At 45.3% G+C, this 23,504-nt stretch overlaps 1 protein-coding gene across 6 annotated transcripts in view; it reads left to right on the top strand.

Moving 5' to 3' along the window:
* LARP1 (La ribonucleoprotein 1, translational regulator) overlaps nucleotides 1-23,504 on the top strand; it is an 82,960-nt gene that overhangs the window by 43,697 nt on the left and 15,759 nt on the right. For 3 of the 6 annotated variants that reach the window (XM_081285920.1, XM_081285918.1, XM_081285923.1), the window contains exons 2-8: nucleotides 16,914-16,975; nucleotides 17,250-17,315; nucleotides 18,377-18,551; nucleotides 19,795-19,923; nucleotides 20,003-20,209; nucleotides 20,308-20,470; nucleotides 21,363-21,507. In XM_081285920.1, the coding sequence (XP_081142046.1) occupies nucleotides 18,428-18,551; nucleotides 19,795-19,923; nucleotides 20,003-20,209; nucleotides 20,308-20,470; nucleotides 21,363-21,507 (768 nt within the window). In that variant the 5' untranslated portion in view covers nucleotides 16,914-16,975; nucleotides 17,250-17,315; nucleotides 18,377-18,427. Of the gene's footprint in view, nucleotides 1-10,342; nucleotides 10,739-13,959; nucleotides 14,065-16,913; nucleotides 16,976-17,249; nucleotides 17,316-18,376; nucleotides 18,552-19,794; nucleotides 19,924-20,002; nucleotides 20,210-20,307; nucleotides 20,471-21,362; nucleotides 21,508-23,504 lie in introns of those variants that run through there. The other 3 variants (XM_081285922.1, XM_081285921.1, XM_081285919.1) reach the window with 3 other exon arrangements.

Raw genomic sequence — 23,504 nt, 5'->3', positions numbered from 1 at the left:
AGAGATTTCATTCAATAGGATTGGCTTCTTCCACGCAGATTGGACCAATTTGAGGAAGCCATCCCCCTGAGCTTGGTCAAGGCAGCAGGACTCTTTTCCTTACACCTGGGGCATTCTGCCTTAGGCTTTGAAAAATCCGGGGTAAGATGAGCTGTTGAAGAAGGTCATGAGTACCTCAGCAGTGTGCAAACAGTCGTGGCTCACCTCTTGAGAGCAATGTTAAGATTCTGACATCCTGAACTTGGTTAGGCTGGGTGATGCTGAGACCTTCCCTTCTGGCCCTGAGGGTTAGGCTAGGTCGGGTAGAAGTCAGGGTCAAAGTGTCACCCAGCTCAGTTGAAGGGAAGTAGACCTGTCTAAGGGGATTGTGCTCCCAGGCTTTTCTAGAGAGCTACCACAGCTTGAGCTTGACCTTTGTGTGAAAGAAGCAAATTTGGCTGCCACCGTATTGAACATTGTATTCAGTCCTTTTTTTGAGCAGCATATTTAAGAGTTAGATCGTTTGACTTATGCTGGAAGCAAGACAGAAACTATCCTGCTTTCCTGGTTTCATTCCACTGGGGAAACAAGTGAAATAAAAAATTTGTTGTTGCTGCCTAACAACAAATCACCCCAAAACCTAGTAGCATAGGAAGCAACCATTTTACTCACTAATCTCTTGGGCAGGATTTGGACAGGGCTTGGCTCTGATTCTGTTCATGTGGTGGTGACATGGTCTGGAGGGCCTTGGCTGGAAAACTGAATTCAGGTGGAACTACAGTGTCTTCAACTAGCTTTCCTGAGTGGTTTCAAAGTAGCTATATGGTAGCTTAGTTCTCACAGAGGACATTCCGAGAGGGGGGAAGTAGATACTGTCAGTATTCTAAGACCCTAGGACATTATTATGATAACACTTTTGCCTTATTCTGTCAGTTGAAGTGGTAGTCCTAGATCCTTTTGAGAATCAAGGGAAGGGGACATGGGCTCCATCTTTTAAAGGAAGGAATATCAGTTTGTAGCCATCTTTAGTATCACGAGGTAGTTCAAATAGTGCTAAGGGCTGTGAAAGAGACAGTAAGGCAATCTAGTAGAGAAATGTTGGGGTCAGTGGTGTGGGGCCCGCAGTCATGTTGTTGGAAATGGCTTGGAGGGTGAACCAAGATGGGCTTGATAAGGTGATGAGTATTCTAGCCTGGGGAAACATGCAGGTAGTAATGAATTTAGAATTCTCCAAGGAACAGAAGGCCTGCGTGAATAGGGGAAAGGGGCTCAAAAAATCAGGAGGCCTTTGGAGGCCAACTTAGGAAGTCTGGATTCTGTTCTGAAAACAGTGGAAGAGGTGACATGATCTGATTGCTGCTTTGTCATTACTCAGTTTTGTGGAGCTGGGCATGGGTTGGGTAGAAGGAAGCGAGGAGCAAGGTAGGTATAGACAGACGTATTTGTGCAGTAGTCCAGGAAAGAGTTGGAGAGCAGTGGATAGTGGTGCAGTGATATGGACCTTATTTATTTGTTAATTTTAACTCTTTTCCCTGATGGGAGGCCAGCATAAGTCAAACAATCTAACTTTTGGATGGCTATTTCTTACTCGCTTCTCAAACTGCCTAGAAACTGACAGAAAGGCAGCTTTAAGCAACCAGATGTTTTTCCCCTAGTTCTGGGTCTCTAGGCCCCAGAGCCAGCTGAAAGCTATCACATGCTCCATGCCCCTGGGTGGAGATGGAAGAGGGGTGTGTGTGAGTAGCCTGGGGGCACCAGTAGGTTTTTGGTGAGGTGGGGAATGATCTTGACCCTGAGTCTTTGTATCACAGTTTTTGCTGTGGGGCTTTTGATTTCAGGTTACTTCTTCAGGGTGAGGTCAGAGCAAGCTGCCCAAACTGAAAGCTTGGGGATCTGAGTTCTGATTTCAGCCCTGTTCTCTAATTTCTCCTGGCCAGGTGATCATTTCTCGCTACATGAGGGAATTGAATCCATGATGCCCAGTGCTGTGCTCAGCTGTTGCTGTTGTGCCTCTGTGCTGTCTCTGGAATTATCGAGGTGTCCTAGAATCTGCCTTATGGGTGGCAGGGATGCCCCAGGGAACCAGGCCAAAGTGCCAATATACCCTCCATTTCTTGTGTGCTTTTCAAACCTTCTAAGCCACCACATACATCCCATTCATTATCTCCATTCATTTTCACAACAGCCCTGTGGGACCTAGCTATAGTTGTGATCCTTATTTTGTAGTAAGGAAATGGGAGCTCAGAGAGGCTCTGTAATTTGCTCAAGGCTCTGCAGTAGTTAGTAAGTAGCTGGGATTTGCGCCCATAGCAGATTGACTCCAGAGTTAATGTCTTACATATTGTTTGGCTTTGCATTCTCCATGACCACAGTGTTCATAATCCTGCAAAGAAAACTGTTTCTTGGGGAGACAGAGGACCCATACATATCTTCAGATTTGATGGCCCTGAAGTCCCCAGCTCTGCCCCTCCTATGACTCTCTGGCATTAAGCCTAGTGGGTGTGAGCCAGGCCCTAAAACTTCTGATCCTGCTGGGATCCCTGGCCCTCTTAGAGATGTTCCTCTTCAGCTCTGTCAGGCTACCTGCGGACTTGCTGGAAAGAGCTATCTATACCTTGTGGTTTTTTCAGACCAGGCCTCAAGACCATTAGGAAGGGAGGGGGCTCTCTGAGCTTTGGTTTATCACCAAAGGGGATGGAAATACTGTTGGTTTTGGGCTTTTTAACTTTTTTTGAAGGGGAATTTTTTTCAGATTACTCTGCACCAATTCGTTGTAGAAAAATACCCAAATATATATTAGCAAAAAGGAAAACAATCTTGGCAGTCCCACCAACCACCAGTACTGTTAAGCAGTGATGGGATTGTGTATCTAACTAAGTGCTGCCTAATAGAAATATAATATAAGCACATAATTTTAAAAATTCAGTAGGCATATTAAAAAATTAAAACAGATGAAATCAATTTTATAAAATAACCCAAGATATTAAAAATATCAGTTCAACATGTAACCAGTATAATTATTGATATTTTATATATTCTTCATACTAAAGGTTTGAAGTGTGATGTTTTCATACTTAAAGCACTTCCTAGTTTGGACTAACCACATTTCAAATGCTTAGTATCCACCAAGTATCTAGAGGCTACTTTGTTGGATGACACATTCTGGGTGTGTGTGAGAGTGTATACACATATATATATCATTTAAAAAAATAGACAAAATGAGATAATATTTGTGAGCTGTATTTCTGCCCCACGTAGAAATAGGCTTTCAAGGGCACTTATCTTTAACACTCCAAGCAGCCTTGGAAAGGAAAGTAGCGTTTTCCTGATGGGAGAAGGGTTAAGGAGCTGGCCCAATGCTCTGCAGAGAAGAAATGAAGGCGTACATGTCCCAGCACTGCTGCCCGCTGCAGGCACTCTCGGGTTGAGCCTAGACCATGAATTTGGGTCAGAATTCACACATACATGGGCACATGCACGCTGCGCTTTGCTGAGGGAAGCAGGCCCAGGCAGGAGAAGCTATTAACCGAGGCTGTTACCCAGTGTTTAACACACAGGCATCCTAGACTCCTGTGCTAGTTCTTCCACCACACCCACCTGCCCTCTCAGAGCTTGCCCACTTGGTTTTAAACTTGTTCAGGTACAAAAGGAAACCAGTAGAGGATGAGCACAGGCTCCTTATTGGTTTTTCTTCAGAGTGTCCCCAGGCCTACAGCACTCCCCACCCCCACAGAGCTAGATAGCATTGGTCCAAGTCTAACCAGGAGAACAAAGGCAGATAGATAGGCAGTGGGAAAAAGACTAGTCGTTGGAACAGAGTGGGTGCAATGGGTTGGCCTAAGTGAGGTTAAGCCTTAGAAATCTCTTTAAAAAAAATTGGGGGGGGGGTGTTGAACTCCAGGGATTGAACTCCAGGGCACTCGACCACTGAGCCACATCCCCAACCCTATTTTGTATTTTACTTAGAGACAGGGTCTCACTTAGTTGCTTAGTGCCCTGCTTTTGCTGAGGCTGGCTTTGAACTTGAGATGCTCCTGCCTCAGCCTATTGAGTGACTGGAATTACAGGCGTGTGCCACTGTGCCCAGCTCTAAATGATTGGTTTGTGAAACAGTCCTGTACTCCTTTGTGGCAAAAATCTATTTTTTATTCTTTGGATATTGGGAATTGAACCCAGAGATGTTGTACCACTGAGCCACATCCCTAGTCCTTACGTTTTTATTTGGGGATGGCCTCAAACTTGTGATCCTTTGGCTCAGCCTCTGAATCTGAGTCCCTGGGATTTAAGGGGGTGCACCACTGTGCTCAGTTACAATAAACATTTTTAAAAAGATACTTGACTCTGTTGACTTTTCCATCCAGGAGCTGTGACATAGCAATTTACCCTTTGAAGGGGGAAGTTTTCTTGCTAAGAATTGGGAACGAAGCCTGAGGATTGTGTGATGATCCCTTCATCACACTCCCACTCCTGTTGGCTGTGACTGTGATTGTAGTTGCTCTGAGATTCTTGGCCATTTCAGATTTCCCTGCCCCATTCCCTGATTTTGTGATTATAGACTTGAAAAGCCAGAGTTCAAAGGAGATTTGGAAGCCATCTGGTTATTTCTCATTTTAACAAAAAGCCAATGCTATCTTGACCAAAGTCTCCCAGGTAGCACCAAAAGGCTCACTGTCCAGTGCCTGGTCTCTTTTTATTCTGCTTTGTTGCTTTGGGGAAGGAGAGAAAGGAGGCCCTTCAGGTGGTGGCTGCTGCCGGAGTGGAAATAGAGAAGAGAACTAGGCCTGGCAATGTGAATCTCCAAGGCAGATCTAATGTAGATATTGTAGCTTCTGCCCCTCCAGACACATGCCTTCAACACTCTTTCCTGAGTCCTGAGAGGGCCAGGGAAGTCCTGCCCAGATGGAGAAAGTGTTGCCTGGTGATGTTCTGTGTTTCCTGGAAATAGGCTGCTTGCCCTTCTGCTCTGCCTTCCAGATGAGTTTTTGGTGCTAGGGTCAAAATGAAGCATCTGCTTGGGACTCCAGAACACTAAACAGATATGCAGGGCAAGGAACCCGAAGGAGGCCCACCAGTGGGTTTGGGGATAGGGTAGAAAACCTTGTCAAGTGGTGTTCAGAGATTTGTAATTTTCAGAATAATAGCAAGTATTGAGTACTTCCTATGTGCCAGGCACTTTTACAAGAACCTTATATGACTAATCCTCTCAGTTCCATGAGGTTAGGGCTCTTCCCATTTACAGAAACCCATCATCACCCAGGGAGAAGTGACAGAATCTGGATTCTGACCCTGGGGTTCAGCCCAGATGCACTGCCCTGCTGGTGGGATGAAGGAAGGTGGACCAGGCCAAGCTTAGAGGAAGGGGGCAGTTTTTCACACCCCCAGCCTACACTCTTTCCATTCACAGAGGTACTGTTGTATAATTCTTGCTCATTTCTACATTTTATTCTTCTGGGTCTTTCCTTAATTTCTCTAGAAGAACCCAGGCCTGAGAGTTGTAGGTCTTGCCTGGAATGAGGACAGAGTAGTCCCTGGAAGGAAAGAGCCCCCCTTCCCCCTTGGCAATCTTGTCCACTTCTATATCGACAGTAGCTAGCACATAGTGTGGGCTAAATATTTGTCGAGCTGGAGAGCAGTATTCAGTCCTTGACAGACTGGAATTACACATGCTTATGTTGTGTGCCATTCTTTCTCCTGCCCATAACAGACTTGGACCCAGGTTTTTCCTGAGCAGTAGGCTGCCTGGGGTTCCTCTGTACAGCACCCTAGGCAAGACAAGCCTTCCCAGGTGGAGTTGAAAAATTAAAGCCCTTATGTAAACTGAGCCCTGGGAGTATAGAGAACTGTCTTGTTCACCAATGCTTCCTTCCTCTGTGCCTGACACAGATGGAGTGTTGGGTGGAATTCTCTTTAAGAGCTTCTCAGCCCTGGTCACCATAAGGTAATTTCTCTGGTGGTTTATGTTTTATTCTTCCCTGTGCCTTGAAGAAAGACCTATAGAACCCCCTGCTTTTTCACCTCCTTTTCCCCTCTGCTGCCTGTCCTTTGACCTGCAGGGTCTCTTTAGTTTTCTCCATCCATGTTTCTGCTGGAAGAGGTAAAATTCCCCTGGGGCTTTGGTGCTGGCCTGAGCCCAAGGTCTTCAGGTCAAAGGTGGCCTTGGAGTATTGCCTTTGGAATAAACAGTGCTTTGACTCTGATTGTGCTCCCCCTTCTTCCCTGTGCTAAGTGGCACTGTCCTTACCTGGCAGGTACTTATGGGACTGAAAGAAGAGGATTCTGTCATGAGTGTCCTCAGTGCTCTGTATGATTTGTAGGCTTGAGCTTGGAAGTCCTTTAGGGACATACAGAACCTAGTGTTTGTCACCTTCAGTGCTAAGAGGGGTCTGGGATAGCCTGGGATTTCAGATCTTTGGGATCACATACCTCTCACTGTGTGTCCTTTGACGACAAATAGCTTTGCGTCTTTGAGTCAGGGACTCAAAGGGACAGTAATTTCTCCATGGTGAGGATTAAAAAGAACAATGCACAAAAGGCTTGTAGCCGGAGGCCTGACTTCCTGAGGTAAATGTTTAGTAAATGGAAGCCATTATTTTAAGGGACCCAAATGTCAGGGCATTGGGTGAACAGACAGCAAGGTTTAGGGTAGGAGAAGGCAGAGGCTGTTTGGCTGAAAAGAGGAAGCAGATGGAAAGCTCCCTTCAGAAACTTCATTTCTCCTGGCACGGCCCCAGTTTGGAACTTGTAAAACTGAACCCAAGCCCAGCCCAGACTGAGCCACGTGACCTCAAATCTGACAAGACATTCTCTTGACCTGACCATTCTTGGTTTCTGGTGCTGGAGAGGGGACTATGGGTAAACAGGGATGAGCTTCTCAAACACCCTGGCTGCTGAGTGTGTGTAATCAAACCGCTGTAGCCTCCTGTCTGCAGGTGCAAGCCCTTGGACTTGGTGACAAGGTCCTTCCTGGCTCTCTCACTCACTGGCAGTTCAGTTCTCACACATTAGTTGGCATCAGCCTTGTACAGAAGAAGCTTGTTAAAACTCGATGCCCCAGGTTGGCCCACCTCCCCACATTGATTTCTGGAGTTTGGGAAGAGGCAGGAGTCTGTATTTTAGCCAACCCTGTGCCTCCCTGCCAGGTGCTAGCCGGTGCTCCAGTGTCCACAGACGTGAGGTGAGGGTTTTCCACACGGGTTTCTGCTTAGAAACTCCAGCTGAGTGGGAGGCAAGTGAGGAGGGGACTTGGGGCCCATTTCTCTCAGAAAAGCTCTTGTCATTTTATTCTTTTTTTTCTTTGGTACCAGGGATTGAACCTAGGAGTACGTAATCACTGAGCCATATCCTCAGTTCTTTTTTAATTTTTTGAGACGGGGTCTTACTAAGTTGCTTAAGGCCTATTTAAGTTGCTGAGGCTGGCTTTGAATTTGTGATCCTCCCACCTCAGCCTTCTGAGCTGCTGGGATTACAGGCATGCACAGCAACACCTTGCTTTATTTTTCTTTTCAAAAAATTCTTAAATATTTAATATAAGAGTGTAAATGTACTAGCGCATTTTTATTTTATTCTGTTTTTCAGTGCTGAGTGGGGATTGAACACATGGCCTCATATGTACTAGGCAAGCATTCTACTGCTGGGCTACACCCCTAGCCCAAGAATGTAAATATAAATAAAAAGAAATATTCAAACTAGAACCCAAGTACCTACTATTGGCTTAAGAAGTGCAGCCTTGATTTTAAAAATGTCAAATGTTGCAGTTCTGGATAAAACCTCCAGAAGTAACAGTTGAAACTTGTTGGATTGAATCCAAATAACTGATAAATATGTCCAAAGAAAACGTACCTTAGAATTATCTAGCATATTCCTGACCCCACTATTCTTGAGCAGAAATCGGGAGGGTGAGATCACAGGATTCTACATTTTGATGAGCTCCTCAGCTGATAATTCTGCATTCAAAATATTGGGGTTGAAGCCCTTTGTAGCCAGTTTCAGGGGACACTTGTCCTCCTGGTAAGCTGGCTGCATTTAAGGGGATCTCTGGTGTAAGGACTATAAAGATACTGCAGATGACAGAATTCCACCCACCCTTACCACAGGCCTCTGAATTGAGAGACTAAAGACACTCAGGGAAATTCGCACCAAGCTTTACATATAAAGCTTTTTTATATAAGATAGCTAGTACCGCAGTACTTGAGCCAGACCTGGCATCCCAGCCCAGAGGTCTGGTCACTCCCCTACTTTGACCTTGGAACATGGAGCAATGGTCCTTCTTTCTATGATAGCCAGATATAGCAAATAAAAACAGGACACCAGTTAAAATTAAATTTCAAAGAACAATGATTTTTAAGTATAACTGTGTCCCAACTATTACATAGGACATGGTCTTAAGAAATTACTCACTGTTTATCTGAAATTCAGATTTAACTGGATGTTCTGAATTTCATTTGCTAAGTCTGGCAACCCTGTTCCTTCCCCCATTTCCCTTTTTAGGTCCCAGGGAGATTCTGAAATTGCCCCAAAGAAATAAAAAAAGATGACTGTGGGTTTTTTTTTTTTTTTTTTTTTTTTGTATATGTGTTCTAAATTTATTTTTAAATTATCTCATTTAATCTGTCAAACAACTCTGTGAACTATTGTGGATCCTTTTCATAGTTTTGGAAAATGGGTGATTAGATCTAATGCCTAGAATTCTCTGTGTGTTGCCTTTTTTTGGGGGGGGGTACATGGGATTGAACTTGGGGGTACTTTACCACTGAGACATATCCTCAGCCCTTTTTATTTATTATTATTTTGAGATAGGGTTTTGCTAAGTTGCTGAAAAGGGCTGGGGGTGTAGCTTGGTGGCATAGCAACCCTGGGTTCTATTTCTAGTGTGTGTTGGGAGTTTTTCTTGAGAGTAGAGGGATACTGAATAGTGTGAGGAACAGTTCTGTGACACTTTCAAATCCCTGAGCCCCCCCCCCCACCCCGCCCCATGAGTGACTGTGGTTGTGCATAGAGCTTTAGTTGGGGGGGAGTGGGGAAAGCTGTCATTGACTTCCCAACTCCTAACCTGCCAAGTTGGAGGCAGCAATTTGATGATCCATCCCAGGTCTACAACAATTCACTGGTAACTTTGGATGCTGCCAGGTCACTCTTGGATCTCAGTTTTCCTGTGTATATATGATGAAATTTCTCAAGTCCTTTTCTGCCCTAGTGGGGTCTGGGATTAGCTTCTCTGCTTCAGTAGTGGGGTTCATCCAAAATAATTTCTTGAGGATTTGGATGTCTCTTTCAGCAGAGAATGCCCTAAGATTTAGGAAATAAAAGTGAGCTTGCTGTCTTGTTTTATCTACTGCACACCCTCTCCATTTCTGTTTTCCCACAGCTGACTTGAAGTGTGCTGATTCCAATTCCAAGGAGAACTGAACCTAGGTCCAGAGACATGCTGAGAAAACCAGATTGTACTCCTGTGCTGTTAAGTTGTAATGCAAAGGAATAATTAACCTCTCTCTTTCTCTCCCTGGAAGATAATGCTATGGAAATTGAGAAGCAACCATACTTATGTAAATTTCTTCATTAAGTAAATATTTACTGTGGGCCTACCACACACAGACTGCAATCCTTGACTTGGGACCAGTGAACAAGTAGAAATGACTCCTCCCCTCATGGAATTCCAGTAATTTTCTACATAGGGCACACTAAAAACTAGGAAGGTTAGGGATGGGTGGTCAGTTCCATCTCTGCTTGCTACTAGTTTGACCTTGGTTGAGCAAGCCATTGAATGCTGAATCTTGGTCTCCTCCTCTGTTAACTGGAGATCATTGTCATACTTTCTCTAGTGGTTGTGAAACAAATGATCTGTCCATGTCAAGAACTTTGGCACTGGACAAGGATGTGGGACCTGAGGATGTTTGTGGTCTAGGCGGTTGAGATGTATACAGGTGTAGCCATTTGAGGAGGTGATGGGTACTCTGAGACACCACACTAAAGACTGAATTAGAAATTGATCCTGGGTTGTTGCTGGTTGGGCAGCACCTGACACTGGGCAGCTGGGAAGGACTCCTGAGGAGTATTTACACTGAGATCTGTGACTAGGAGGAATCCACCATCTTGCTTCAAAATGTGCTGTGTCCTTATATAAGGACACTAGTAAAGGAAACTGTACATAGAAAGCAGCTTATATCAGTTTTTGGCACCTAATCAGTCCAAGGTGAAAAGTAGTTATTAATTTTAACTAGAACCCAGTGTGCTCCTTAGAAAAGGCTGGTTAAGGATCTTGGAGGCCAGAGTTTTAATGGCTGCTGATATATTCAGCTGTGATGATTATTAATCAACTTTTGGGCAGGATTTCAGGGACTGCCATAGCCATGGGGTGGCTGTAGGGTTGTAGAGCCCATGTCTGGGCAGGGAGAGTAGAAGCGTGGAGCAGCACCTGGGTCACCACAGGCTAAAGATAGTCATCTGGGCCTGGGCCAGGCTGGCTAGCATGTGACTGGAGCCTGGCCCGCCCTCTGCCCCTCCTCTGTGCTCAAGGGGACACAGACTCCCTGGCTTGGTGGCTGGCCTGAAGCTTCCTTTCACCAGGGACCCAAGATGGTTTGACCTTCTGAAGGTTTCCCTCCCTTCCTCTTTGCCCACTCCTCTTCCAGACTCCAGAGTGCCTTTCGGCCCTTTCTTGTGTTCCAGCTGCAGGTCTGGGGAAATCTGGGTGGGAGGGCTGGGCAGAGAGAGGTCTCTGAGAAGTGGCAGCAATGGCAGCCGGAGGAAATTGGTGAACAAGGTGAGGAGGGTTAACCCAGCATTCTTTGAACTCTGTTAAAAAAAAAAAATAGAAGTGGTCCTGTCAAGAAGGTGCTGGGATCTGTAAGGGTGGGAAGAAAAGCTCTCCAAGTTCCCCTGTGACTCCACCTCATCCCCAGGCTGAGTGACAGCTGAAGGTAGTCAGGCTTTTCATAGACTATGCCCAGACTGGCTTGAGAGGGAGGGACAGGCACAGATGGGTGACTCTCCGCCTGGTTTCACTGCCTTCCACAGTCAAGGTCCCAGTTTGCAGCTCAGACAGTGTTGGCTCTATCTAGGGAGGCTGAGGGTGGGGCGAGTCCTTGTCAGCTGCATCCCCCACCCCAGCAGCTTCTGGTCTAGGGTGTGGCTGAGGAGCCTCTCTGGGGCACAGTCTTCAGTAGAAGAACTAGGAGGTTGACCTGTAGGGAACATTGCTTTCCTTGTAGGGCTGCCGCAGTGTTAGAGTTAGCGATTCTGGTGGGGTACACTTGATGGCAGTTTGCCTTGATCCTCTGTCTGGAGGTGGGGGATGCTTGTCAGGTCATTGGTATTTGATCCTGGGAGTTTCACCCAACTCTGACCTTAGGTAACCTTGCCATTGAGAGCCTGCCCTGTTTATTGCCCAAAGTGAGGTGGTTACATGGACCCTTCCCCGTCTTCTCTTTCACCTCCTCCTGGTGGTTAAGAACACAAGTTTTTGACTCAGAACTATGTAGCTTCAAATCCTGTTGTTCTGCTTGGTGACTGTGATCTTGACAAATAACCTTTCTACCATGTACCTTGATTTCCCTTCTTGTAAAATGGGACCAATGAAAGGTACTAATTCAGTGTTATTTTAAGGATTAAGAATTACAGAGTGTAGAGCAGCATGGAGCACTCTGCATGCCATCTGATGCCATCTGCACTTTTTTTTTCTAAATTTTTTTTTTTTTTAGGTGGACACACTATCTTTATTTTACATTTATGTGGTGCTGAGGGTCAAACCCAGTGCCTCGTGCATGCTAGGCGAGTACTCTACCACTGAGCCACGATCCCAGCCCTGCCATCTGCACTTGTTTGATACTGTCTTCATTGTGCTGCTGGCATCTCTTTCCTTGATACGAAATCTGACACCTTGCCTTTTTTCTCCTCACACCTGTAGAACCAGTATTCCCTTCAATTTTGTTGAGGAATGTGTGTCTCCGGTAGTGCAGGAGGGTCCCCACTGTTACCCAGCTGACCAATGCTTGAGTCTGGACAGGGACTTGGTACTGATTCCAGGCAGACAGTTGTCTGAGAATCAAGTCTGAGCTGAGGCCTGGGTTTCTCTGTCCCTGGGAGGACTGTGTTGCCAGGCTCTGAGCTGAGGCACTGGGGTCGCTGTCCACAGGGAGTGCATAGTCTGGAAAGGCAGATAAGTAGCCAGGCAGTTAGCAGTGGGTAGTGAGAGCACACAACAGAGACACTTGACTGCACTTGGGATCTGGAGGATCTCCCTGAAGAGGTTGACTAATAGCCCAGTGGAGGGCAGCAGACTAGTGGTGAATGTCATGCAGCGCTAAGCCCAGCAGTCAGGGTGAACTGGGACTCTTCAGCTGCCAGTCTCCAGGAGATGATGCTAGCTCCCAAGCCAGCATTCAGGCTTCCCCGTTCTCTGGTGGTACTTAGACCTGAAACCTGGTAGTTCTCTCTGTCTGCTCATTCCAGGTTCCGCAGACTTTCCTAACCAGCCCAGTCTTGTCTCACCTTTGACTACACCGGTCCTTGATTTCAATTCTAGCTTCTCCCTTCCTTTAACCAGTTCTCTGCATGACCTGATGAATTTGAATTACCATGTGCCTTTTCCCCTAAAAACCTTTGCTAGTATCCCATCACTCGAACTGGAGTACTTTAAGGCCCCTTTGGGTAGCTTTTTGTATTAAAAGGTCAGCAGCTTTAGGATCTTTCTAGAACAAGATAATGTAGAAAATACTTGTTAAACTTTGTATCTGGGTTTAGACCTTTTGGTAGGCTGGAGAGACTGCTGGAGGCCCTCTCTGCCTCTCCCTACCTGATGTCTTGAAGAATGACTAAATTTTCCCATTACTGTAAAACTCTAGGCCTTTTCCATGTCCGTCTTTCCTTTCCAACAAAGCAGAGTTTGATATCCTGCCTGTGGAATCAGGGAAGATCTGTGGTAAATTCCCTCATTTTTCTTTCTCCATTTAAGACGCAAAATTCTGAAAGTTTTTCTCTTCTGGAAAAACTTGCCCTGGAGCCCTGTCTGCAGCTGTCTCCTGTCTACAGGGCAGTGCAAGGGTGCACATGCCCTGCCCCCGCCCCCCAACCCTCCATGGATCATTGTCTGGAAGAAGAGCCAAGCTGGGTGGGGATTATTTGTGATCTGGTCTGGGTGAACTGCGCCAGTTGATTCCCAGGAGTTCTTTCGATGCCCTCCGATTCTTAAATGATAAAAAAATTGGTGACACTGCTCTTTTTCTCTTGGTAAGGATAATGATTGCTTGGAAATATTAAGCTGCTTTTGTGAATTTGAATTGTAATTCTCAGCAGTTGTTGAGTGTTTACTGTGTGCTAGGCACTCTTACTGTCTTCTAAAAGTGTTCCAATGGTCCTCTACAGTAACTGCCTTTGGTTTGTACAAAGGAGGCCTAAGTTCACAGGGCTCTGCAAAAGGCAGAGTAGGCAGGGATTTCAACCCAAGTCTAGTAATTTAAGTCTCTTGTGCTCGACAGCGGGACTATCTGGCTTTCCTAGGGAATATTTGAATGAAGGGGTGTTCCACACTTGAAAGCTGAGGCTCATCCCCAGGAGTTAGACCATTGAGACTGTATGGTCAGCCACTCTACCCATCTGGGCACCTGCCATGCTTTCCTTTCATGCCCATATTAGCTCCTCTGTCCTGCCATTCCTCCTTAGCCACCTTATTTCTGTCCTTTGTTTCCTTTCTTTATTAATCAGCATTAGTAGATTAGCTTCTGCTCCTCACCACTCAGAATCATCTGTTTTTAAGTAAAGATGGTGAGTTTGCCATGCATATACAGCTTCAGGAAACTGCCTCTAGTGCCCCTACCTCTACTAAATTCAGATTGCTTCTTGCACATGGACATTTTGGTGTGCTTCACTTTTAACAAATGCATGTGTGTGTGTTACGGAAGCCTTTGACCCTAGAGTTAGAGCCAGTACTGGCTCCTGGCTGATGATGGTCCTGTGGGACAGAAAGTGCTTTTCTTCCTATTCCAGATACCCTTTAGCCTCTGATATGCCTTAGTTGAGGAGGAAGACCCTCCTAGGGCCTCTGTCTGCCATCTTCCCCCCTGGAATCCTGGGTCCCAGATCTATGGACAGGTAAGCCAGCTGGGCCCTGCCTGGGCCTGCCTTTCCACACTTGCCCCTCCCTCTCTGAGGACTGCTTCCTTGCCATCGCCAGGAAGCACTCTAACACCAGGGAGGTTTTTGACCCATTCCTGACACAGTGAGCCACTGGAATTCCCAGTGAGCTGGTAGGAGTATTGGCCAGGGAGTGGAGACTTGGAGCTCCCATCCCTGGGAAGCCTCTTCCCCTTTTGCAGCCTCAGTTTTCTGTCTACAAATAGAGAAGATCAGAACTATGGTCCTTTTTGCTGCTCTGACATTCTTTCACCGTTTTCTTGGGCAAATGAATAGTGATGTTCCTTGGGATGGGCTTGGGTCAATGGTGGCAGACACAGGTTTTAGAATGTAGAAGTGGAAGGAAAGGACTTGTGTCCTGACTATATGGGATGGCGCTGTTCATGGGGATTGGTGTCTGCACAAAAGAATGGGTTTTGTTGGAAACCATTTCAGATACCAAGCCCTGCTGGACCTGTGTATTCTCTTTGTGGGGGTGACTATGCACACAAGCTTGCACACGCAGTGGGTGGCTGAGAGAGGACCCAGAAAGGGATTTAAGTCAGAAAACCTAGCCTTTAGTTCAGCCTCCTGTAGTGCTGACAGCAGCTCATCTGAGTCTTCTTGGGTTTTCGTGAGGCCCCACATGATTTTAACAGATCTGTGAATTTTATGCAAGGGATGAAAGGGTTTTTTCTCGATAGTGGGTTTTTCTGCTGCCTTGGGGGCTTTGTTCTCGTCAGGCAGTCTGAAGCTCTAGCTGGAAGCTAAGCAAGAGCAGGGCAGCATGGATCCTAGGGACAGGACTTGGGTATAGAGCTTTTTCAACTCCACATAGGACTCATGTAGGAATATGCCTGCGTATACCCAGACCAGCTTCATTCCACTCATTAGTTTAGGATTGCTGGTGGAGGAGAGAATCAGCAGGGCCTTCTTATGGCAGGAGGTCCCTTACATTGACTGGAGACTAAACTTTCAGTGCTTTACTATGTTCCATTGTGATCTTGATAAACAAAATGTTGGGCAGGGTGGTCACAATATGTGTCTCTTTTTAGTTTTGAAAGTCTTTTAATAAGAAGAAACAAAAAAGACTATTGACGTGAAAAACTGCCCCACCTTTTCAGGGAAAGTGTTCAGAACACTTTGCCCCTGAACCTGATTCCCTTTCCAAACTTCCTATTACAGGCCCTTTGGCCTGCTTGCATGTGTGCAGTATTGTTGAGGACTGGGAGAAATGACCAGCATGGCATGGATATACACTAGCCTGGCCCTGAGGCAAAGCAGGTGAAGATCTTTAGCCTAATTAGGGAACGGGTGGTTGTAGATCTGTCTGGGTCAACTTAGGAGTTATAGGTCTCGGGGTTTAGAGCTGCCTGCTGGTTTAGAGCTGCCTCCATCTTCTTGGGACTAAGATACCGTGTTTCTCTACTGCCAGTGTTGGGGGTGAGGGATGCTATGGGTTGGGCCTCACTGCATCAGATATCAGAAGACATGTGGTATGGGGTACGATGAGGGGGCAGTGACTGGCGGAAGCCAGGAATGCTTGGGCTGCACAATCAGTCGGGCAAGGACACTCTCTACTCATTAAGAGAACATGGGTCTGATCAAGGAGTAGAACATTCCTTTTGAAGCCAGATGAGTAGATTTCTCTGGTCAGGGACTAGGGGCAGCTCTTGCCCTGGCATGGCTGGCCAGCAATGCAGGCAAAGTGAGGGGAGAAGTGGGTGAGTAGAACCCCAGGATGAATCTTTTCCTGTGGTCTCTGGAGCAGGAAGAGGCAGAAACCCTTGGTCTTCAGACATGCTGAGAAAATAAGTGTGGTTGTATAAGGTACTGTGGACCTTTTAGAACCATTTCCTTTTCAAAAAAGGGGGGAAAAGGACATGTTTCTTTAAAAAAAAAAAAAAGAGTTCATATCTACTTTTGTACAAGAATTAAAATCACTGTAAATACACTACTTCATTCCTGATAACACTCATGTATCCTCCCTGAGTTTTTACTTTGAGTGTGCAAATGCACATTTTAATTTGCTTAACAAAAAAGAAATGATTCTCATTTATTGTGCTCATCTTGTCATACATATAGAGATATTCTCTTTTTAATGACAGGTGTAAAAATGGATGATCTTAAATTTATTTGGACAGTTACTATCAGATTTATAGAGTGCTTCTAATTTTTTGAAGTTATAAGTAACGCTTTGTTGGGGTCTTTCTGAACGGTTTTTTTTCTGATTTGCCTCATCAGGATACAATTTTACTGGTGGAAGTACCAAGTCAAATGGGAGCCCACTTTTTCTTTGGAAACTTGAGAGTCTTGCTGTTTATAAGATGTTGAGGACAAATATGGTCCCTGGACTTGATTGCCTTTTTTATCTTGCCTTCCCAATGATCACTAGCTCTGGTCTGTTCACACAATTACTTCTAGAATGTTAGGGCCAGAGAGATCTTTCAGATTCTGACTCTGAATCTGCTGTGATTTGGGAGCCCTGAATTAAAGTGCTAGTTTGGGCATGGATTTCCCTCAGGCCCAGGCCCCATTTTATAGTAGGGTGTTGACTTGAGCCCTGAAAGGGCTCTCCCACCTCAGAGTCTGGGTTTCTGGGTTTTGGCAGCCAACTCTTTGCATGATCTCTCTTTCCATGATTTCTTCAGGGAAGGGCTGGTACAAATGTTACTGGTGCTTGATCTCATCTCTCTGTCCACTCTGACTTCTTCCTCTGGGAACCTGAAGGTTGCCTGGTTGAATAAGGATGGTGGTGAGGGCAAGGAGTTGGCAGTGGCCCTTCACAGGCTTTGCATAACCATTTTCTTTCTGCCTTGTTCCCACAGAACATTCTGCTCCAGCCAAGGTGGTGAGGGCAGCTGCTCCTAAACAGCGCAAAGGCAGCAAGGTAGGAAATGGCATGGGTAGGCCCTGGGGACTCACTGGTAGCACTGCAGTGCAGTGCATTCTTTACCCTTGTAAAGAGTGCTTCTGGACTGCCAGGTACTGCTACCTGCTCTACAAGATAGCAGGGGAATGCTTTCTGGGCCCTGGGATGGATGGTCCTAATGAATAGACTGATTTGGCTCTTGATCTCTCCTCTCAGTAGAGCTGGACCTTGAGTGAGGGGCTGAATGGCAGAGGCAGGGTCACCCTAGGGCCTCATAGAATGTTCCTTACAGGTTGGTGATTTTGGAGATGCAATCAACTGGCCCACACCTGGAGAGATAGCCCACAAGAGTGTGCAGGTGAGACCGGGAAGGGATGGGCAGATTTGAACTCTGTTTGGCTTCACAAACTTTCAAAACCTTGGGTTTTACCTTTCTTAATTTTTAAAAAAGGGGTAGTTGGGGACTGGGGTTGTGGCTCAGTGGTAAAGCACTTGCCTAGCATGTGTGGAGTACTGGGTTTGATCCTCAATACAGCATAAAAATAAATAAAATAAAGGTATTGTGTCCATCTACAACTAAAAGGGGAGTGGGTAGTTGGTTGGGCATGGTGGTAAGCACCTGTAGTCCCAGCTACTTAAGAGGCTGAGGCAGGAAGAGGATCATTTTAGTCCAGGAATTTGAGGCAAGCCTGGGCAACATAAAAATAAATAAATAGTCGTTACTATAATGTGGGCGACATTGAAATAGCTAGGCATTCTCATTATTTGAGCCAGTGCCTTCTGTTATGGACTACCAGATACTGTCTGATCATCCTCTCTCAGAGAAGTTACTTCAGCTCTTTGTGGCTTGTGGGAATTGGCTGTATTCCAAAGCCTGTCTTCTCTATCACTGCACTTGCATTTCCTATAAGCAACACAGGAGAGGATATATTAGGCTAGGTACTGACCTCCAACTTGGGGAAGCTTATGTAGCTCTTCTAGTCAGTTGTCTTCTTCCTAGCACTTGTAACCTAAATCCCTTGTTCACTGGCTGTGACCACTTTGAGTGGGTGAAGACCTTATTTTGGAGCTGATGTAGGTAGGCCAGGGGCCAGCATCTATTCCACCACACAGACTACCAGAACTACATGGTAGTCCCTATTGCAGGGAATAAACATTAGGCTCCTGGGCATTGTCTTTGACATTAGACACAGGTAAGCTTGAGAGACAAGTTGTCTTTCCCACCTCCTGGCCTGTGTGATCTTGCTTTCAGTAAAGGCATCTCAGGTGTGGAAGTAGGGTCTTAGGTTGTATCTAGTCTACCTGCCATCACATACTGTTGCTCCTCTGCCTACCTTTCTAGTGACAGGAAGCTCTTCCACTCATCCCAAAGGCTCTCCTACACACGCTCACTTCCTATTGCCTTACTTTCTGCTGTAGCCACAGTCTCACAAGCCTCAGCCTGCCCGTAAGCTGCCACCCAAGAAGGACATGAAAGAACAGGAGAAAGGAGAGGGGAGCGATAGTAAGGAGAGCCCGAAAACCAAATCAGATGAATCAGGGGAAGAGAAGAATGGGGACGAAGACTGCCAGCGAGGCGGGCAGAAGAAGAAAGGTGAGTTGAGCAGGACTTGAGAGGAGATGGCCGCACAGAAATGAAATGTCAGAACTCTGGGGACTGCGGGGTGCTGTGGCACGTGCCTATAATCCCAGCAACTTGGGAGGCTAGGTGAGAGGATCACAAGTTTGAAGCCAGCCTCGGCCATTTATTGAGGCCCTAAGCATTTTAGTGAGACCCTGTCTCAAAGTAAAAAATAAAAGACTGGGGGCGGTAACTATGTTGAATCCCCACTACCAGTTTAAAAAAAAAAAGAACTCTGAGGGCTGCTGGAGGATTTTTAGGTCCAGCAGAAGGCTGATTGCTGTAGCCATTGAGATAATAGTATTCTCTGTGGCTGTTGGCCCATTAGTTCACCCTCTTGAAGACAGGAATTTACATTGCTTTTTTAAGAGTTTCCAAAAAATTGCTGAAATGGTTCAGATACAGATTCGGCTTTTCCAGTAGAGATCCAAAGTAAAAATGGTTTAAATAAGATAAATGTTGGTTTCTCTATGGGTACGGTGGTGCATGCCTTGTAATTCCAGTGGCTCAGGAGGCTGGAGCAGGAGGATCATGAATTCAAAGCCAGCCTCAGCAAAAGCAAGGTGCTAAGCAACTCTGAGATTCTGTCTCTAAATAAAATACAAAATAGGGCTGGGAATGTGGTTCAGTGGTCAGTGCCCCTGAGTTCAATTCCCGGCCCCCCACCCACCCACCCCCACAAAAAAAAATGTTGGTTTATCTCACAGAACATTGGTGTCAGTCAGCCAGGCCTAATACTACAACTCCTGCCTGCTTTCCTTTTGCAGCAGTGCCTTGGCGCTTCAGCATCCAAGATGGTTCCCTATTTCCTGCTCACTCTAGCTAGCAGGAAGGGAGAGAGGGAAGGACAGCTCTTTTCCTTGTAGGTACTCCACCTGGAATTGGCTCCTTTATTTCACAGGCACGATTTTGACATGTGTCTGAAGAGAACCTAGAAAGTGTGTAGTCTTTATCATCCTGGGTAACCATGTTGATGACTCTAAAAGTTTGTTCTCAGACTCTGTAGAAATCAACATTGAGAGTTAGCCAGGAGTCTCCATCACACTGAAGGCCATGGACCTCCTTACTTTAGAGATGAAAAAGAGGTCTGGTGTGTGGGAAAGGAATCTGCCCAAGGTCACCATAATGTGATTTAAGCCAAAGCCCAGGGCAGCGGGAAAGTTGGGCAGCAAAAGCCTGCCTCAAGCCTTTTTCATGTGTTCATGCTGTCCTCCAGGGAATAAACATAAGTGGGTTCCCCTGCAAATAGACATGAAGCCCGAAGTTCCCAGAGAGAAACTTGCCTCACGCCCCGCTCGCCCGCAGGAGCCAAGACATACACCTGCCAACCGCGGGGAGATCAAAGGTACACAACTGTCCACTATAGAGGGCCTGGACTTGGGAGATAACCTCAGGCCTGACCTGTTGCTCACTCTCCCCTCTAGGGTCTGAGCCTGCCACCTACATGCCTGTGTCTGTGGCCACCCCCACCCCAGCCTGGCAACCAGAGACCAAACCGGAGCCTGCCTGGCACGACCAGGACGAAACATCGAGTGTGAAGAGTGATGGGGCTGGTGGGGCGCGGGCTTCCTTCCGTGGCCGTGGACGGGGGCGTGGTCGCGGCCGGGGACGCGGCCGGGGTGGCACTCGAAGTACGTGAGGCCCCTTTGGGCTCCGGGATGTCCAAGGGAATGCAGCGGGGGTGGTGGGCAGGAATATTCTTTCCCTCACAGCACCCATTTCCCCGTAGCCCATTTTGACTACCAGTTTGGCTATCGAAAGTTTGATGGTGCAGAGGGGCCTCGAACCCCCAAGTACATGAACAACATTACCTACTACTTTGACAATGTCAGCAGCACTGAGCTTTACAGCGTGGACCAGGAGCTGCTCAAAGACTACATCAAGCGACAGATGTGAGTGTTGAGGGGAGCAGGGCTGCTGAGAACTGGGCGGGAGGTGAGGGGCTTCCAGAGGGTTGCAGCTGGCAGGCAGAGTAGGGAGTGCTCCCTTGGTGGCTAGCACAGCTAGGTGACTTTTCTCTTGGTCTTTCATCTGACTTTTCATAGTTAATTGTTGATTACTGAAGTAAAACCATATTTACCTTAAGGAAATTTGAAACTACCACTAATGAAAAGGAGGAAAGATGCCTAGAATCTGCCCACTACTGTGCCTCCATTGGTAACGAAAGCACTGACTGAATGCTAGCAAATGTTTATATAGAGAGTTCTCACTATTGGCCAGGCTCAGTCAAGTATTTTATAGGCATTATCTTATTTTATACTGTGATCTTTTTTTTTTCAACTGCTGAATTCCTGTGAGTTGGGTCTTTTGTCCCCATTTTATAGGTGAGCAAACAGGACCAGTACACAGCAAGTATTTAACAGTGCAGATCAGAATCCATTTCTGTCTGGTTGCAAAACCTTTGCTCTTAACCACTCTAATATATAGTCTCACTGAGCTTGGAGAACCCATACAAGGAAGTAGATAATTGCAGTACGGTATTACAAGTGTTTTAGGAGCAAAAGAGAAAGTGGCCAACTATATTGGAAACTGGATTTAAAGAGAGATGAGGAGTTTGCCAGTCATGCCAAGGGACTGAAGGGCAGAGAGAATGATTTGATCTAAAGTTAGTGGCCATTGAAGGTATAGCCTCATTTCTTTTCAGCCCTTATATGGTAGGAGAGAGGCAGGACAGGTGAGAGGCAGTGTGAAGGGGGCTGGGGTGGGTGGATAATGAAGCAGGGAAGGTGTATTGATGAATTATGCTTCAGTTGCTTAGTGATACCTCTTCTCCCCTCCACTTAGTGAGTACTACTTCAGCGTGGACAATTTAGAGCGAGATTTCTTCCTGAGAAGAAAAATGGATGCTGATGGTTTCCTTCCCATCACCCTTATTGCTTCCTTCCATCGTGTGCAAGCCCTTACCACTGACATTTCACTTATTTTTGCGGTATGTCTTTCTCCCTGGGGTTAGGGTACTGCGGAAAGAGAGGTCCTTACTTAAAGAGCTGGAGTTTGGAGCTGAGGCAGAATCCTCCGGAAGAGGTCCCTATTTAATATCACTAGATATCCATCAGTTTCAGATTCATCCTAATTGTTCCCCCTCAATTTTTTTAAAAAATAGTTTTTGAAGATCAGGATTCATATAAGACCCATATATTGTTTTTAAGTTTTCTTCTCCCTCTTTTTTCTTGGCAGTTTATCATTTGAATAAACCAGGTTGTTATCTTGGATTTGCCACAGAACAGAGATGTCATTTAACATGTTAATGTGGCCGGGTACAGTGGTGCACACATGCCTGTTATCCTAGCGACTCAGGAGGCTGAGACAGGGGGATCACAAGTTCAAAGCCAGCCTCTGGCACTAAGCAACTCAGTGAGACCCATCTCTAAATAAAATACAAAATAGGGCTGGGATGTGGCTCAGTGGTCGAGTGCTTCTGAGTTCAACCCCCGGTACCAAGGGTAAAAAAAATGTTAATCTGTACTACAGTTTTTGGTAAATTGGTGACCTGAAGGCATGATGAGGTTCAGGTGTTTGGAGTTGTTTTTTTTTTTTTTTTTTTCCCCTCTTGACAAGGGTGTTACATAGATAATGTGTTTGCTTCAGGTGACTCAACATTTCTTCTGTTTGTCCCTCTTGTAACATAAGCTGCTATTAACTATCACTGTGTATTATTTCATGAGGAATTACAAAATGGTGATATTTTGTCAGTATTCATTTATTAGCTATAATACCTTTTTGAGGAGAAACTTGCTTCATCAGTTATTCAGTTACTATGAGGTTGTACAGGGAGGGCTGATTTTTTTTATTGTTTTTCCTTTTGTTAAGTTTACAGAAGTATGAATTGATTCCTAATAACCTTGAGGGTTGACTAATGAGAGTTTTTTTTTTTTTAATTTGTTTTTGAAGCATAAGCATGTGAATTTTTATTTTAGTCCATTGCAGTTAATGTTAGATCATATTGTTCCATATTTACTTGGCCAATGGGATTCTCATTCATCTTGTACATCTCCTGTTCCAGACCTAAAATGGCTTTTAAAAATTTTTTTAAATAAAAGAACTCTAGTTCCTTTTGGGTGGGGGAAATAATATTTAGAAACCATGGTCTGAGTTACAGGGATGCTTATTGCCACTTGATTGATCATTTTTTCTAGAGATTTGTTTTTGTAAGAAGTAGTATATTTTGAGAATATACTGTAAAATTCAGGAGTGCAGGATCTTTATCTAATCCCAACAATCTTATATATCTTCTTTCTACTCTGCCAAAAATACCTAATGGTATCAGCATAATTATTTGTTTTATTCCACAGTGTATACACATTCTTACACTAATATCTCTACTACCACTGAATTTTATTTTCCTTTTTTGATTTATGTGACTGTTTTCAGTTATATGAAATAACCTGTGTGATTATAAACTCATTCATGAAAGTTTAACTTTAAATTCTTTTTTCCCATATTTTTATTGATACATTATAATAGTACATAATTGTGAGATTTATTGTTTGGACATGCACACAATATAGCAATGTAATTTGGCCAATATCGTTCTTAACATTCTGTCACTTCCACCTTTTTTTCTCTATCTTCCCCTCTAGGTAACCTTTTCTGAATTCTTCCAGCACCAGCAAAATTGAGGTGCTAAGCAATTCAATGAGACCCTGTCTCTAAATAAAATACAAATTAGCGCTGGGGATGGGACTCAGTGGTTGAGTCCCCCTGGGTTCAATCCCCAGTACCAAAGAAAGAAAGAAAGAGATATTCCTCATTTCTGTCCTTCACCCATGCTGCATGTTTTTTGTTTTGTTTTGTTTTAACCTGTTGCCTTGTATGGACATTTTGTTTATAGTATTTTTTACTAAGACACAAACTGCATTGGTGTTAACAAATAGTTTTGTGTATTTCGTTTTTCATATTTTTACCAGTGTGTCTTTGCTGTAGGTT

The sequence above is a fragment of the Spermophilus citellus genome (genome assembly GCF_964194105.1).
Source record: "Spermophilus citellus genome assembly, chromosome: 1".
Classification (NCBI taxonomy): Eukaryota; Metazoa; Chordata; class Mammalia; order Rodentia; family Sciuridae; genus Spermophilus; species Spermophilus citellus.
Note: the sequence above shows the minus strand (reverse complement) of the source record. Positions and strands in the feature narration are given on the sequence as shown.